The sequence below is a fragment of the Paroedura picta genome, chromosome 8 (genome assembly GCF_049243985.1).
Source record: "Paroedura picta isolate Pp20150507F chromosome 8, Ppicta_v3.0, whole genome shotgun sequence".
NCBI classification, from domain to species: Eukaryota; Metazoa; Chordata; class Lepidosauria; order Squamata; family Gekkonidae; genus Paroedura; species Paroedura picta.
The window spans coordinates 51,394,822-51,409,357 of NC_135376.1; the positions used below are offsets into that span (position 1 = coordinate 51,394,822).

The window sequence follows — 14,536 nt, forward strand, 5'->3', positions numbered from 1 at the left end:
ATGGGTAGTTGTAACTGAGGCATATACTGGGAGGATTTGGAATCAGATAATCCTCCTCTATGGCAACCTGTATAACAGAAGGAGCTCACACTGTGTAATGGAAGGAGCTCACACTGTGCAACAGATACCCAAACTGTCCATATAGAGTATAAGACCCTATGTTTACTTCTCTTCCTGTGCCTAAGACTGCAATAGCCCAAAGCAAATATAGAATACTAGATGAATACTATGCGCCAGGAGAATTCACTAAAAGGCAATGCTTTTGTTCTGATGTGCTGGTATTCAGAACAAATTTACTTTCTGACAGCTGTCAAAGTCCTATAGATCTTGAATCTGGGTGTCTTCCTGCTTTTTGTCTGGTTAGCACCTTGAATCGTTACCATGTCTAGCATAGGCCTATGATTTAATTTAGCACACCTGCTGTTCCTATTTTCCCCTGGACCCCAGAAGGACCATGTGACACATGAGTTTTGGTTTAACAAGGCCACAACTTTTTTTAAAGGACTCCAATGTAACATAATCACACTCTTGGCACTTTCTAGACTTCTAGAGAAAAGAAGGGCAGACACTAAGTCCTTTGAGCTGTCAGGACAAGCTGTCCTCAAATTGTTAGAATGCCGCTGTCTGACCAATGGGGCCAAAATCCAATTTTCCACATTGTGGTTCCCGTTGTACAACAGCCACACCTCCTGAAAGGTGGGACTGGCAAGGTGCAACCTGCATGCAACAGCCATTTTCAGTATGCCTCAAGACCCCAGGGATTTGAGTCTACTCTGTGCTCTGTGGTCCTTTTGGAACAAGAGCTTTCCCATCTATGTTTTTACAGAATAATCCTTAAGAGAACCCTTTGGTCCAGTATGGTATGTGTTTGTTTGTTTGTTTATAATTAGAGTTATAGGACCATCCCTCTCAGCCCAGCTGTCTCGGGGCAATGTACGTCATAATATATCAAAATAACAAAATAAGCAGTCAGCCTTTCCCCTTAGCTTGATCTCTCACCCACTCAGCTCCTCCAGGCCTTGCCAAACAAACCATGCAACCGATCTCTGATAGGTGCGCTCCATGCTTTCTAAAGAGGCCAGCCCTCTCTTGACCAGTTACATCATGGCCCCAGTGGCTAGATTAGCTTTGTGCTTTACTATATAGATTGTTACTGAGTACCGTGCATTGCACCATCCACACAGATGGAGCATATTGGAGCAACTGACTCTCAGTCCGAGACACACACTTGCTCACACACACACACACATGCACAAACACATACATCCTTGTCTGTGAGGACAAGGTACAACATATTATTTTCATCCAGCTGGGTAACTGACCCAGTTCTGAGCACATCAATGCCATGGGTGCAATATCATCTTTTGCCTCCAGAGACAAGCTGAGGCCTGACTGCTGTGGTGTGTCATTTCCCCCCAGCTAGATGATCAAGAATTTGGGTGGGAGGTGACCATGAGTCACTGGTAGACTGCGGGCAAGAAATAGTTCTATTCCTCTGAAGCCTTTCCATGTAAACTCTACATGATTATTCAGGACAGGCTGGGTGACAGAAAATAATTGTGCCCAAACTCATGAAGGGGTACATGCCTGAACTACCTTCTAAACTGGGAAAAAAGAAAAAAACCCCTGAGGACAGTACTGAACTATGAACCAGACAAATTATTTGAATGGTGTGATGGGTTGTATATAGTTGGAGGGAAAAACCTATAGTGCCAGTGCTCCACATCCTAATCTTGTGATCAGAGCTGGATTTTCCTATAGGCTTCAGTTTAGGGCCTTGATCAAGAGGGGCCTATATTCCACATTTTTATAAAGGTTAGTACCTATCACAACATATTTCATTTAACATCTTTAACCGCTCATAGTGGAGTGGATTAAATAATTCAGTAAGGGTCCCCAGGGCGGGCCCTGTCCGTGATGAGGAAGGGTGCCGATAGGCCCCTTCCCCCGGACTGACAATCTGAGGGCCCAATCGGTAGGCGCAAAGCGCCTGCCGATTGGGCCCTCCGATTGTTAATCCGCCGTCAAGGGACCAATTGCGAGCCACGCACAGCGCAGCTCACAATTAGTCCTTGCCGCTGGACTTACTAATTGGGAGGCGCAAAGTACATCCTGACCTGCCCTTCCTCTAGCTCGCCCGCAGCCACTCGCCTGCCGCCATTACCTGCCTCCCCTGCAAGAGGACAGGTCGCCTCCCCACTCCACCAGGACGGGCCGCCGCCACTGACCCTGGCCCCGCCGCCTCCAACTGAAGCCGCCTCCTCGACAAATCGCCCCCCGGCCCGCACAGCCAGGAGCGGCCCGCCACGACACTCTCCGATGGAGGGCGCGGCGGCGGCGGTGCCAAAGGCACCCACCCCACTCGCTCCCTCACTGGACCCCTCAGCCACCGCGCCACGTCGACCAGCGGCCCGCTAACAGGACAACCATTGGCAACTGTCTGCGGCACCGCAGCCCATGCCGCTCAACTACTGCCTCACCTCCAGCTCCACCGCCCACATTCAGCACAAGGTAGGCCGTGCCACGGGCGGGGAGGGGGCCAGGACGAGCCGGATCTGCTTCGCACACCGTCCCATGACCGCCCTCAGGTCCGGCCCCTGGCCCAGCATGCCTGCAGAACCAGCCCCTGACGCTCCTGAGCCCCACAAGTACCCGCTGCATTCAGACTGCAGCCGGCTTATTTACTAGTATTGATATATATCACAGTAATGATGTATTTTATTATCTCTCATGTAATTTACAAGGTGAAAGGGCCACATAAGTGGAATAGTCTAGGGCCTCTTTTCATGTAAATCCGGCCCTGCCTGTGATAATGAAAGGCCTGCAGCTGTTGCTGGCAGTGCTGTACCAGTTCAAAATGACTGGGGCTATCTCATTGGTGAGAGAGACCAATTGCCAACAGACCTTTTTTGAATATACTGCCCAGAACTGAACACAGCCTACCAAGATGCTTTTCCTCTCCCATGTCTACATGTACGTCTTCAGGGCATGGACTGAGTATTTGTGGATCAGCAGCAGGCCAGGATTCAGCATGCATTCACTGCCTATGCAGGTTACAGTCTGGTATTCTAGTTCCCTTCATGAACCACCATGCTTGGAATGCACAGCCTGTTCATTGATTCTAAGAACCCCCCCCCCCAACACACACACACACACACACACACACACAAATGCTGTTAGGTAAGCAGACTTTAAGAAATGAGCTTTGCAATCACACAGGAATCATTTTGGAAGAGCATGCAGTATGGGAAATGATATACTGGGCACCAATCTACAGACAGCACCAATCCACCCCACATTCATCAAAGCAGCTCTGCATTTGTGATCCAAAAAGCAGCATTAGGGTCAGAGAAGTTTTATGTTTTGGAATCGAAACTAATGGTTCTTATATATTCAGCCATTATATTGTGGGACAAGCACTTGCTGTGGAAAGCAACCTAATTTGACAATAGGAAGCAATTCTGCTGGCAGCATTTGTACTTCTTGAACTCTTGGGCAGTTCTTATATCTCATGCCCTGGTAGTTGTAGCCATACTGAAATACATAATAAGAATTACGCTTCATAATGAGAAATGTAGTCCGTAACAAAAAATATACTCCAGCAGGCTCTCATTAATCAGAGCTAGTTTCATCAGATTCATGAAGTTAACATCCCTTGGACCAAAGCACGTCTATTAACAGAAAAGTACAGGAAGTGCATGGTTTAAAACATATGGCCCTTAGGGAAGAGGATGGTTGATAATATCACACAGTTATTACACGTGAACAGGATAGTTCTGTCATCAAAAACTCTCCCCAATGGTTATACTGTAATGATTCAACTCTCTTAACTCACAACATAATTGAGCTTGAGAAGGAAGAAAGGAATGGCCCAGAGCAAAGGCTGAGATGGAATGAGCTGAATAGTATCAGGCCCTCTCATGAATTACGAAGCAGTCATACAGTTTCCAGGACTGTGTTGCCAGATACAGATCTGATTTGGGAAGAAGATTTTGCAGAGCTGTCTACAGAAAATACAATGAGCAGATGTGTCAAACAAGGAACCTGAATTGCATGGGGATATTTTTCTCCTGAGCCCCTCTTGAGGGTTGAAAACTCAGATGTTAATTCTCTCTGTATGTTTTACCAATCCAAAAAATGAAGCAGATTAAAAGTTCTGGCTCTATCAAGTTTAGCAACATTTATATTCAAGTTACAGCTAAATCATAACTTAACCACTGATATCTGTGTAAAAACTGCAACTTTGAATGGTAAATATATAAATTTCACTTAATTGATGTTCAGAGGTTATACGTAAACAATATTATAGGCAAGCAAAAGATTGCCATTCATGTTTTTATATTCAGGCTTCAAGCAGATTAGAAGGATGCCAATTCATACACTGATTTGGTAGCGGACCAAATAAAAGAACTTTTCCTGTGGCACCATGACCTGTTCTTAATCAATGAAGTTGCAAGGAACCTTGGAGCCTTCCATTGATATGGACAGAATCTAATAGGTTTGGAGAGACAATCTTTTCTTTATCAGGGAAGATTATAGTCCAGAAGCTGGGGAGGAGAACTTGAAGTTAATATGGATGAAGGGGGAGAGACAGAGCCACCTCCCTGGGCAGACAGGCTGAAGGTGGCTGGTGGCATGTCAGGGTGTTCTGTGCGATGCCTAAAGAACAGCTGGGTCTGTTCAGGCACCCTAACTGGTGACCCTTCTCCTTCCACTTGGCCGAGTGGCCCCTGCTCTGGGCTTTGGGTGACAGTGGTTGAGCCAGGTCATGACTGCCTCATTGGGGACAGATGGCCTTGGGCTGCTGGCTATGGAGGCCTCATGGTGGTTGAAGAGGGAAAAGATGGGGGAAGCAAGGGAAATCCTGATGATGGCTGAGGGATGTAGGGAAAGATGTAGGAAAAGAAGATGAACCCCTCATCACATATTGGCCCATCATCTGCTCCCCTCCGCATCTTCTAAAGCCCATTGTATTTTACTACTAGTTCTGACATAAGTAGTTGACTTAGAAAAATATCATTAGACAATATAAACACTTCACAGTATGTGTCCTTGACTTTCCTTCTACCTAGTAATTTTTTTTTATTTTCAGAAGGCAAGAAGCAACTAGAGGAGTTAATCCAGTTATTCAGTGGGGATTACTCCTAGGAAAGTATTTTTAGGATTACAGCCTTAGATTATTACAGCTGTAAAAATGGTTACAGATTTTTGACACTCAGTGTTGTTTTCTAAATCCATTCCCATGCATATTTAAGAGTCCAGTAGGAGGATGTAAAGATAAATATATTGCTTAACAAACATAATACAATGTGCTTCAGACCTCAGTACATCATGGGAATCTGCATCAGTCAAATATTTGGTACTTAATGTTCAAACTAACAATTATTATGAATTGTCACATTCAGTTGATTGGTAGATGGCATTCTGCAATTCATGATCTAGCCAAATTCTTGGGAATTACAGTTGTATCTTCGCAGGTTTCTTGCTGTTCCAAGCAACAATGTCTTCTGGAGTTGAGAACACTTTGTTTCAATTGCGAGGGGGGGGGGAATAGAGGAAGACCCGAGTTCAAATCAATCTGAATTCAGCAGGATCCACAATGGAATAAACAAAGTAAGTGCAGAATCAGCCCAAGAGTGAACCAGAAAGGGTCTATGCATTCAACAGAGGTAATAATATGGTTGCTCGGTGTGTACTTTCAAAGAGATAGTCTCTGATGAAAACACTGGAAAATATAGCTAAAAGAAGTTTTTACCAGAAGTTGTTGGGAGAGGTCTTTGTTGGTCTGACCCCTAGAGACATGCTTCTGGAGAGAGATGGGACCATGTAGGAATTCTGGAAAGAAGCTGCCCGCATAAGAAGTAGTTGATTTATAAAGCAGCAGCCTATGGGAAGAGTGAACCTGCGATAGAATTGGAGAAAAGAAAATGGGCAGCAAAATTATGTGAAGCAGTTTGAGAGGGTAAAAAGGGGTCTTTGAATCATATAGTGGGACTTTGGCCTTTCCTTCTTTTCTGTCTGTCAATGAATACGCTTATGAAATGCAACACAAGTAGGAAGAAACCATAGATGCATCTTCCTTCAGGAAGGAAAAATGCTTCTGAAAGGAAGTGCTTTTTTGTTTTGCCTTTTGAAAGACTTACTATTATAAAGAGAGGAGGAGGGAGTGCAAATCACACTGAACAAAAGCTGCTTTGCTTCTGGTTGCCACTATTGGGTATGATGGGTAATTTAACAAATGAAGGTAAGCACGTAATAAATGTATCAGACCTAAGACAATGAGAGACTGTCTCATTCTGGATGTTATCAGCAAGCTGAAAAATCACAAACTTTCAAAAAGTGGGGCAAGAGAAGGATATGATTACAGCATGTCAAGGAAAGTAGGTCTAGGGAAGTGTTTTAATAGGATTGTATGGCTTGGAAAAGTAGACTCTTTCAGTCTAATCAGTTGCCATTCTCAGAAAGCATTCAGAGGTTAATGTCTGTATTCCATAAGAACACTATTTAAAATTATTGTGGGAGGCATTTCAAAGAGCAGCTGGTGATCTCTTCATTCTAAACTCCACTTGGTAGCCATAAAATTAAGAATGCTTAAACTAATATCCAGTTTTAAAGAAATAATCTATTTAGGAGTTACATGAAGATTCCCTGCAATTTCTATTTCAGTTTCTTCTGAATGTAATAGTGGTATACATGGAAAATGGAAATGAAAAATCCTTGCTTGTTGTTGTCATTATGGCAATAAATACAAAAATCAACAACATTCCTTTACATTTGCTAATAGAAATAACTCTGATACCTGTCTATCTATCTTGGTGCCACTTTTAAAAGTTCAATAGGGGGGGGGGGTTAGAAATCGATGAATGATGCAATCACCTTTGCAATCACCAGAGCCAAACAATGGAAGAGATTTTTCCTGTAGCCATCAATCAAGAACCTCACGGCAGGAAAGGAAGAGGACATAGATAGACATTGTGTTTGCATTCCCTAGATGACAGTCATGATGTGTGGACTAGATGAAACAGAGTCAAATGCTCCCCCATCCTCTGCAGACTCCAGCCAGTGCTGAAGCCCCCCCCCCCCACACACACACATACATACCCCACCTTGGTGATATGATGAACACTCAAGCATGTCACAAGCTATGAGCTGATGGAATTAGAACAGTTCTGCAGGACCTGCAAAACAGAGCTCTTCTGCCAGGCATTTGGCTGAGGTTGACTGAAACCAAAAACATCCACTGGGATTGTAAGAAGAGGAGGGGGGGAGTTGGTTCTTATATGCTGCATTTCTCCATCCAAAGGAATTTCAAAGTGGCTTACATTCACCTTCCCTTTCCTCTCCCAACAACAGACACCCTGTGAGGTGGGTGAGGCTGAGAGAGCCCTGATATTACTTCTCAGTCAGAAAAGCTTTATCAGTGCTGTGATAAGCCCAAAGTCACCAAGCTAAGGGGAGCATGGAATCAAACCTGACTCGCACTCCTGACCACTACACCAAGCTGGCTCTTAATTGCTGTTACTATCACTATTGTTATTTATCTGATGGTTACTGAGTTTACTGTATTGTTCTTGTTCCGTATCTTTTATGAAAACTATCCTGAGCCTCAGGGGAGAATGGTATATAAATGGAATGAATGAATGAATGAATGAATGAATGAATGAATGAATGAATGAATGAATGAATGAATGAATGAATGAATGAATGAATGAATGAATGAATGAATGGATTCAAGTTATGAGAAAGGAAGTTCCACATAAATATTAGGAAGAATTTTCTGACAGGCTGTTTGTAGATGGTATATGCTGCCTCAGAGGGGGGTGACGTCTCCTTCATGGGAAATCTTTAGGAGGAGATTGGATGAGCACCTGTAAGGACTGTGTGATTTTTGAGTTCTCAAGAAGGTGGTGGGCTGAACTGGATGGCCCTTTGTGGTCGCTTCCAGCATTGAGTGATTGTTTTGCTTCTAGTGTACAAAAATTATATACAATGTAAAATGCTATATAAAATCCCATAAAATAAAAAAGAACTGAGGTGTGACCATCAGAGGATATAGTTGACAAAGTGGAGAAAATATCTGCAACTTTCAATGTAGTATATAGAGATTAGGAGGCGGGGAGTAGTTTGCTCCCTGTTCTCCAGATCCCTCATTTCTTGGCTAAGTATAAAGGAAGAGAAGCCAGGAGCTTCTGTGCCGCTGCCATCTGTCAGGCAGGCATAACTTATACAGCCAAAGCAGGGCATATTCTGAATTAATGCAACCTTCTCTTGCTGTGCTGCGGGCCTGCTCTTCCAGCATATCCTGTGTTTCTAGTCAAGGCTCACAAGACTTGGGTGTGGTTGTGTTGCTGCCAGCTATGGAACATGCTGGATCTGCACCTTGCCCTCTAGTAGGGAGGAGGAGTTGCCATCACACCAAGTCTTTTGGATCATTCTAGTTTCTTAATAAATCTTACGCTGATCACTGTAACCTGTTTAGTTTCAGCAGTCAGTGTATTTGTGCCTGGGCTGGTTGACTCTGGTAAAATAGTCATTGTTACAAGAGCAGCCAAGAAAACTGGGTTCCGAACAAGGCTGGAAAATCTAATAAATTGAGGCAACCCTGAGTGCCTGGTAGGAACCCATTTTCAAAACCTCTTATAGGTGGATGTTTGAGTTCTCAGGGATTCCTTCTTTTCTACAGGAGAAGAGCAGGTTTTTGTACTTTGTTTTTCTCTACCATAAGGAGTCTCAATACAATTGGCTCTCCTTCCTCTCCACACAGCAGGCATCTTTTGAGGTAGGAGGGTTTGAGAGAGTTCTGTGACTGGCCCAAGGTCACTCAGCAGAATTCATGTGGAGGACTGGGACATTGAAATCAGTTCTCCAGATTAGTGGCTGCTCCTCTTAACCACTACAGTACAAGGGCTTATGCTGGTAAAAGCCTCTGGTTCCCCTGACATACCCGGTAGCCACTGATATTTACATGAGTTGTGAATATATTTGTGCATATATTCCAAATGTTACATATTCCAGGGTGGAGGAAGACAGGTGACATTACAAATACACATTGGGAAAAATCAAGTTGCAGTCATTTTGCAATGCCACTATAATGATCAAGCTGCTTATTGCTATATCTTTAGGCATAGTTCATTATAATTCACTTTTAAAACACAGTGGTACTGACTCACTAGCCATTTTCAGGAGCAAACCCTTAAAAGCTCTCTCATTCTTCCTTTTTCCACAGAAACACTGCCCTTACATGAGCAAGGAAGAATTTTTAGAGAAGGAGAAAATGGGCCCTTTGTGCCATTCATTAGTCTGACAGATTTCCTCAGTTTGGCAGCCAGCCCTTGCATCAAAGCCTGTCTGTGTTCTGGCAATGTTTCTTTGCTGGCCACTGTCCCAGTAGCACTGGAAGGCTGCCACAGATATGGTCGCAGTAGCAGTTTCATAATAGCTTCTCTTTATACTGACAGATTAACAAAACCTTGCTCCTCTGATTGTCACACCTGGCCAAATTGACTCCCATCTGATGGCTTTCTGGTCAAGAAATGTTGCATTTGTGGCCTATGGCACTGGAAATGAAAAGGAGAGATTTTGATACTGAACACAACTATAAATACTGAGAGTCTCCCATTTAGCTGGTATAGATGTGGCAGACTGCATTATCAGAACAGAAAACTGAGCAATGGCTGGCTGCAGAATGCAAGGTCCCTACCACATACATTAGAAGAAATGGTGGGGAAAAGAAAAATGCCCCAAGAATGTTTAATATACATTTCATAAGCTAGCTACAACCAACCTTCATGAACTTTGGGAAGCATTTGAAAGGTTCACTTAGGCTGATTCCGCATGGTGGCAGCCAAACTGGCTGCTGCTGGTGCCGTGCTGCAGAGCTTTATGTTCTGCAGCTTTCTGAGTCCCCACAGTGGACACATTACAGTGCCAGATCTCCTCCAGTGCTGATGTGTGTCCATGTGGGGGACACATTTAAGCAGGGTACCTGGTCCACCACTGAAACATGTACCCTCAGGAAATACAGCAATGGTGGACAGGCTCCGCTGTGTGTGTGTGGAGGCTATTTTGCAGGGAGGTCCACCCCATGGCATGGTAAAGCACTGCAATGCTAACTGGGGCATTTTTTGGCCCCTCTGGGCCACCGTAGGACAGGAAGAAGCTGGGCCTAGAAGGCCTGGCCCTTCCCTATCCACACAGGCCTACCACTGGACAGGCCCCATTGGCCCCCACTTTAAAAAAGAGAACGCAAATTCTTCCGCATTCCCTACAGACAGGGCAAACAAGGGCCTGATCCAAGGCAGGCTGGATCAGCATCATATGGATGTGGGGATTAGCCCTGCTTCCATATGAGCTCCCTCTCGGCCTTTTGCTCCTACCCAGTATCGGCCTGACAACATGCTTCAGACAACATGCTTCCACTGATAAATGAGGGAAAGGTAAATTGTTGAGCAAATCTCTGACCAAATTAATCACAAAAAAAAGTATGAATTAAAAGCACCACAGAGAGCCAGTATCCATTATATAATCTCCTAATCTTCTTGAAAGCTGGTCTGCATAAAGACTGGAATGTCTAGATACTCATAGCTGCCAGTTGAACATGTTGTCAATATCAATTGAAGTGGTGCTGATGTTACTTCCACAGTTTCAATGTGTAGGCTGTAATGTGTAGAAACATTACCCCCACTACATTTACCGAACATAAGGACAGCTTACAGAAAAAAGTGGTGCAATGTCATTAGAATACCATACGGCATTTGATTGTCCTGTTGCATGTAATGTTAATTACTAAGATCTATCTGTTATTTACTTGCGGTGGAACATTCATTAAGTCAATGTACAAAAATTGTTTTGAGTTTTGCCTTTTAATAAGCATAGATTAAATGAGAACAATGCTCTGAGTAACAGTGGAGGGAACAAGAGACAATAGAAAAGCTATTTCTATTTTTAAATGCTTTTTAATTCTATGATCACAAGAAACCATTTATTCACTTTTTTGTAAAGATGACTATAGATACTCCCATAGTTAAGATTTTGCAGTCTGCATAATCTGAAGGTGGGCTCCTGGGGAGTGCAATTAGAGCATTTACAGTATAATTTGCTATTTACTGAATGCTCTTTTTATTTGCAATTACTCAGAGAAATACAAACCTCCCCTGGGTCCTCACCTTTTATCAATGCAGATATCAAATGCTGTTTCACCTAAGTACATTTGTGCAGTTCTCATTTCTTATGCAAATAAAAAACATCTATGGACAGCTCTGCACTGTAGCAGAAATTGTATTGTGGATTTTGTTCCAATTAGTACCTTTCACCTAAGAGAGGTATTGTGTACCTAAAAGCTGCTTTCTTATTGAGATGCTTTGAGGAAATGTGTTTCCTCTGACAGTTATGATTAAAACCATAACTTAATATGAGATAAAAATCACAAAAATGTTTTTCATCACCTTCAGTACAAAAATGCTGTTATCTGAATTGCTTCTTATAGAAAGTTTTCCCTCCAAAAGAAAACTCTAACAGAGTGATCCAAACTAGAATTACACTCCTCTCCTCCACTCAACGTTAGTGGATTTAGGATATAACTCTGTTTGGGTTTACACTTTTAAAATATCAGATTTAATTTTTAAAAATAGTTTTGTACATTATTAAATGGTATGGCTGCAAGAACACACATGCAACTTTGCTACTCAGGTATTTCTAAAGCAAAAACTCTATTGAAAATCGTATAATCCTATTGTTGGAGATTTGGAGATATTTCCATTAAATTTAGGGTTCGCTAAATGAACTGATATCAATCAGTGGCAGAAGTCAAGTTAAAACATAATGTAGAAAAAGTTTTGGGTTTTTTATAGAAATCAAGTTGCATATCTTGATGCTAGAAAATGAAAACTAAAACTATGGATTGGAAAACTGAAACTCACTCTTGCCGTGGAGAGAACTAAATTATCCATCCTGTTATCTATCCAACCCTCTTTCCCCACATGGGATAATCAAAGCTGAATACTCAGAGGGCTCCTTTTACAAGATGGCCTATATAAAGCAAAGATAATGCCAGCTGGTGTTATTTGAAAGGACATCTTGGGAAAAGCAGATACACATTCGTTTTGAATAGGAGAATGAACACCTTCATCTGCAAGCTTGTGCCTGTGTTGTATGTATGATGATTTTTAAACATTTTCCTGAACAAGAATATATGCTTAAAAGAAAAATGTACCACTAATAAACTAAGTTGGAATCTATTTTTAATAGTATTGTATATAGGTGTGTGTAAAAATATATATACCATAGATTTAAAATTGCATACAGATGCCTAAAAGGAAATTAATGCAAAATGCATAGCTTCTTATTGTCCAGTGAATGATTTGTATCTTGTATTTTAGTAATCTAAAAATGTCAAATATGAAAAAAGGCATTATGACTAATATCATCAGTGGCTTTAAATATCAGTGGCTTTATTTGAGACTTGTGAATACTTCATTTTTATTAGAATTATTTGTGACATTTTGATACCCAGTAATACATGCAGAAAAATATTATAATCATAGTACAATAACAGACATAATCCAATTAACTTTAGAAATGTCATTTGTATTCAGTTTGTTGAAATGTTTATAATTTATGTTTTCTTGTATTCCAATCAATTTCTCTTTTACTTGGCGTGTCCTTATTTTACCTTCTCTCCAAACCCTATTTTTCCTAGTTCACTCATTACCTCTTTTTCAAAATATACTTTTCCTCTAGGGGAAGACCACTGGTTGAGGAAGTGTAAAAATTCCAAAAAAACACACCCACATTTATTGTATGATATTGGAAATCAAACATCATTACAAGTAAAAGTTTTCATATTTAATTTTCTGCTGGCAATTAACAGGAACGTCAGACAGGTTTGACATATGTAAGGGTGTCCAGATCTAGCAGCATTTTGGAAAACCAAGTTCTTCTTTCGTTAGTGTTTATTATCCTTTGAAGAAATGGTGATGGTTGCTTTTCTACTATGGGTCATCTTGGCTCGAGGCATTGCTGCTTCTTGCAATCCAACTAAAGCAGGTAAATATACCTCTGTTTTAAAAACTGAACTGTGTTTCTTCCTTTCAATTAAATTATCATCAAAATATGTGGTTATATTACAAACAGATTGTGTAGTACATGAAGATTCAGCACAGCCAATTTAAAAAGGGGAAATCTTGCTTGTATTTTATCTGTACAAGATTTCAAAAGGCACATATATTAATCTAAATTTGTATGTGGCATGAACCAATCCAGTTGATTCCAAATTCCAAGTTCTCTCTCACTGAAATCAATGCCGCTAAAAACCTATTTAACTTTGAGTGGACCATGCCCAGTACTGGCTACACTTTCGTATTACCTTTTATTGTTATTAGATTAGATTGATCACTAATTCAGCATTCAATGCATAAATAATTTTAAAATCATTTTAACCAACTGAAGTACCATGTGAAACAAGTTTAGTTATCCTGTTTTTCATATTTGAGAGGCAAGACCAAAGGACAGTAGATGCATTCAAACCAAACAAACAGTCTGTTCAAGACAAGAACAAGTCCTCAGGCTCCCACACTCCCTACCCCTTCCCTCTTATGCCCTTGCCAAGACATAGCTTGGAATTAACCTGTGGTTTGTTAATATGACCCAACTGGGCAGTTTAACATACTGTGATTTGTTTCTTTGCTTAGAAAGCTGGTTTTACAACAATTTTTAGATAGTTCTAAATATGGGAGCATTCCGTTTCAGCATACAAAAGTTAAGGGAGAGAAAAGATCACTTATGAGTCTAAGGAATTCTAAGGTTTGTTCTCAGACTTATTTGAATGTAATTTATATAAGTAAGAATGTTAGCCGATAACCAGCTAGTGATGTCAGAAACAAAGACAGTTGTTTATTGTGGCAAGAAGTGAACATTGTGGCATGAAGTGAACAACTGACAGGACTATGTTCCTTGATCGTGGTTATAGGCTATAATTAGTTCAAATTGGATCATGTGATATTTATTTATTTTCCCCCCATAGATGAAGGGGTAGCAAAAAATTGGGGTCACAAAGACCTTTGGATATTATGGGTCGAATACATCCAGCTTTTCCACTCAGTCTTACACAGTTCCCCCCCCCCTTTTTTTTTTTTTACTTCAGTCCTTATCTCACATGGTCCCATGGCCCTCAGCATTGCCTTTTATGTGGTCTATGGGAATTCCTTTTTTCTTTTACATTAATGGAAAAGCTGAATGCATCTAATGCTATGTTGTCTTTTGTCACATATGTATCACAGAAGGACTAATAGAACAAGTAGCGAAAACAATACAAACTCTAGTTATGTTGCTGTTTCTGTTCCTTTTTTGTTGAGTTCAAAATGTACTTTAGAGATTGTGGGACGTTGTTCTGAGAGGTCAGGTCTTGTGACTATTTGTCCCTCCCTGCTTAGTGTGCAGTGCCTTTGTTATACAGAAGAGTGCATGTAACAATGAGCTGAACAAGACAAGATACCCTTAGTGTTACACTTTAGCTTCAGTTAATGTTGAATTACTATTT

The 14,536-nt window shown here is 41.4% G+C and overlaps 1 protein-coding gene across 8 annotated transcripts in view; it reads left to right on the forward strand.

Annotated features, from left to right (window-relative positions):
* The window catches only part of TECTB (tectorin beta), a 53,472-nt gene that overhangs the window by 17,748 nt on the left and 21,188 nt on the right, over nucleotides 1-14,536 (forward strand). The window contains exons 1-2 of one of the 8 annotated variants that reach the window (XM_077349739.1): nucleotides 10,184-10,436; nucleotides 12,869-13,044. In XM_077349739.1, the coding sequence (XP_077205854.1) occupies nucleotides 12,969-13,044 (76 nt within the window). In that variant the 5' untranslated portion in view covers nucleotides 10,184-10,436; nucleotides 12,869-12,968. Of the gene's footprint in view, nucleotides 1-10,183; nucleotides 10,437-11,987; nucleotides 12,153-12,738; nucleotides 13,045-14,536 lie in introns of those variants that run through there. The other 7 variants (XM_077349734.1, XM_077349740.1, XM_077349733.1 and 4 more) reach the window with 7 other exon arrangements.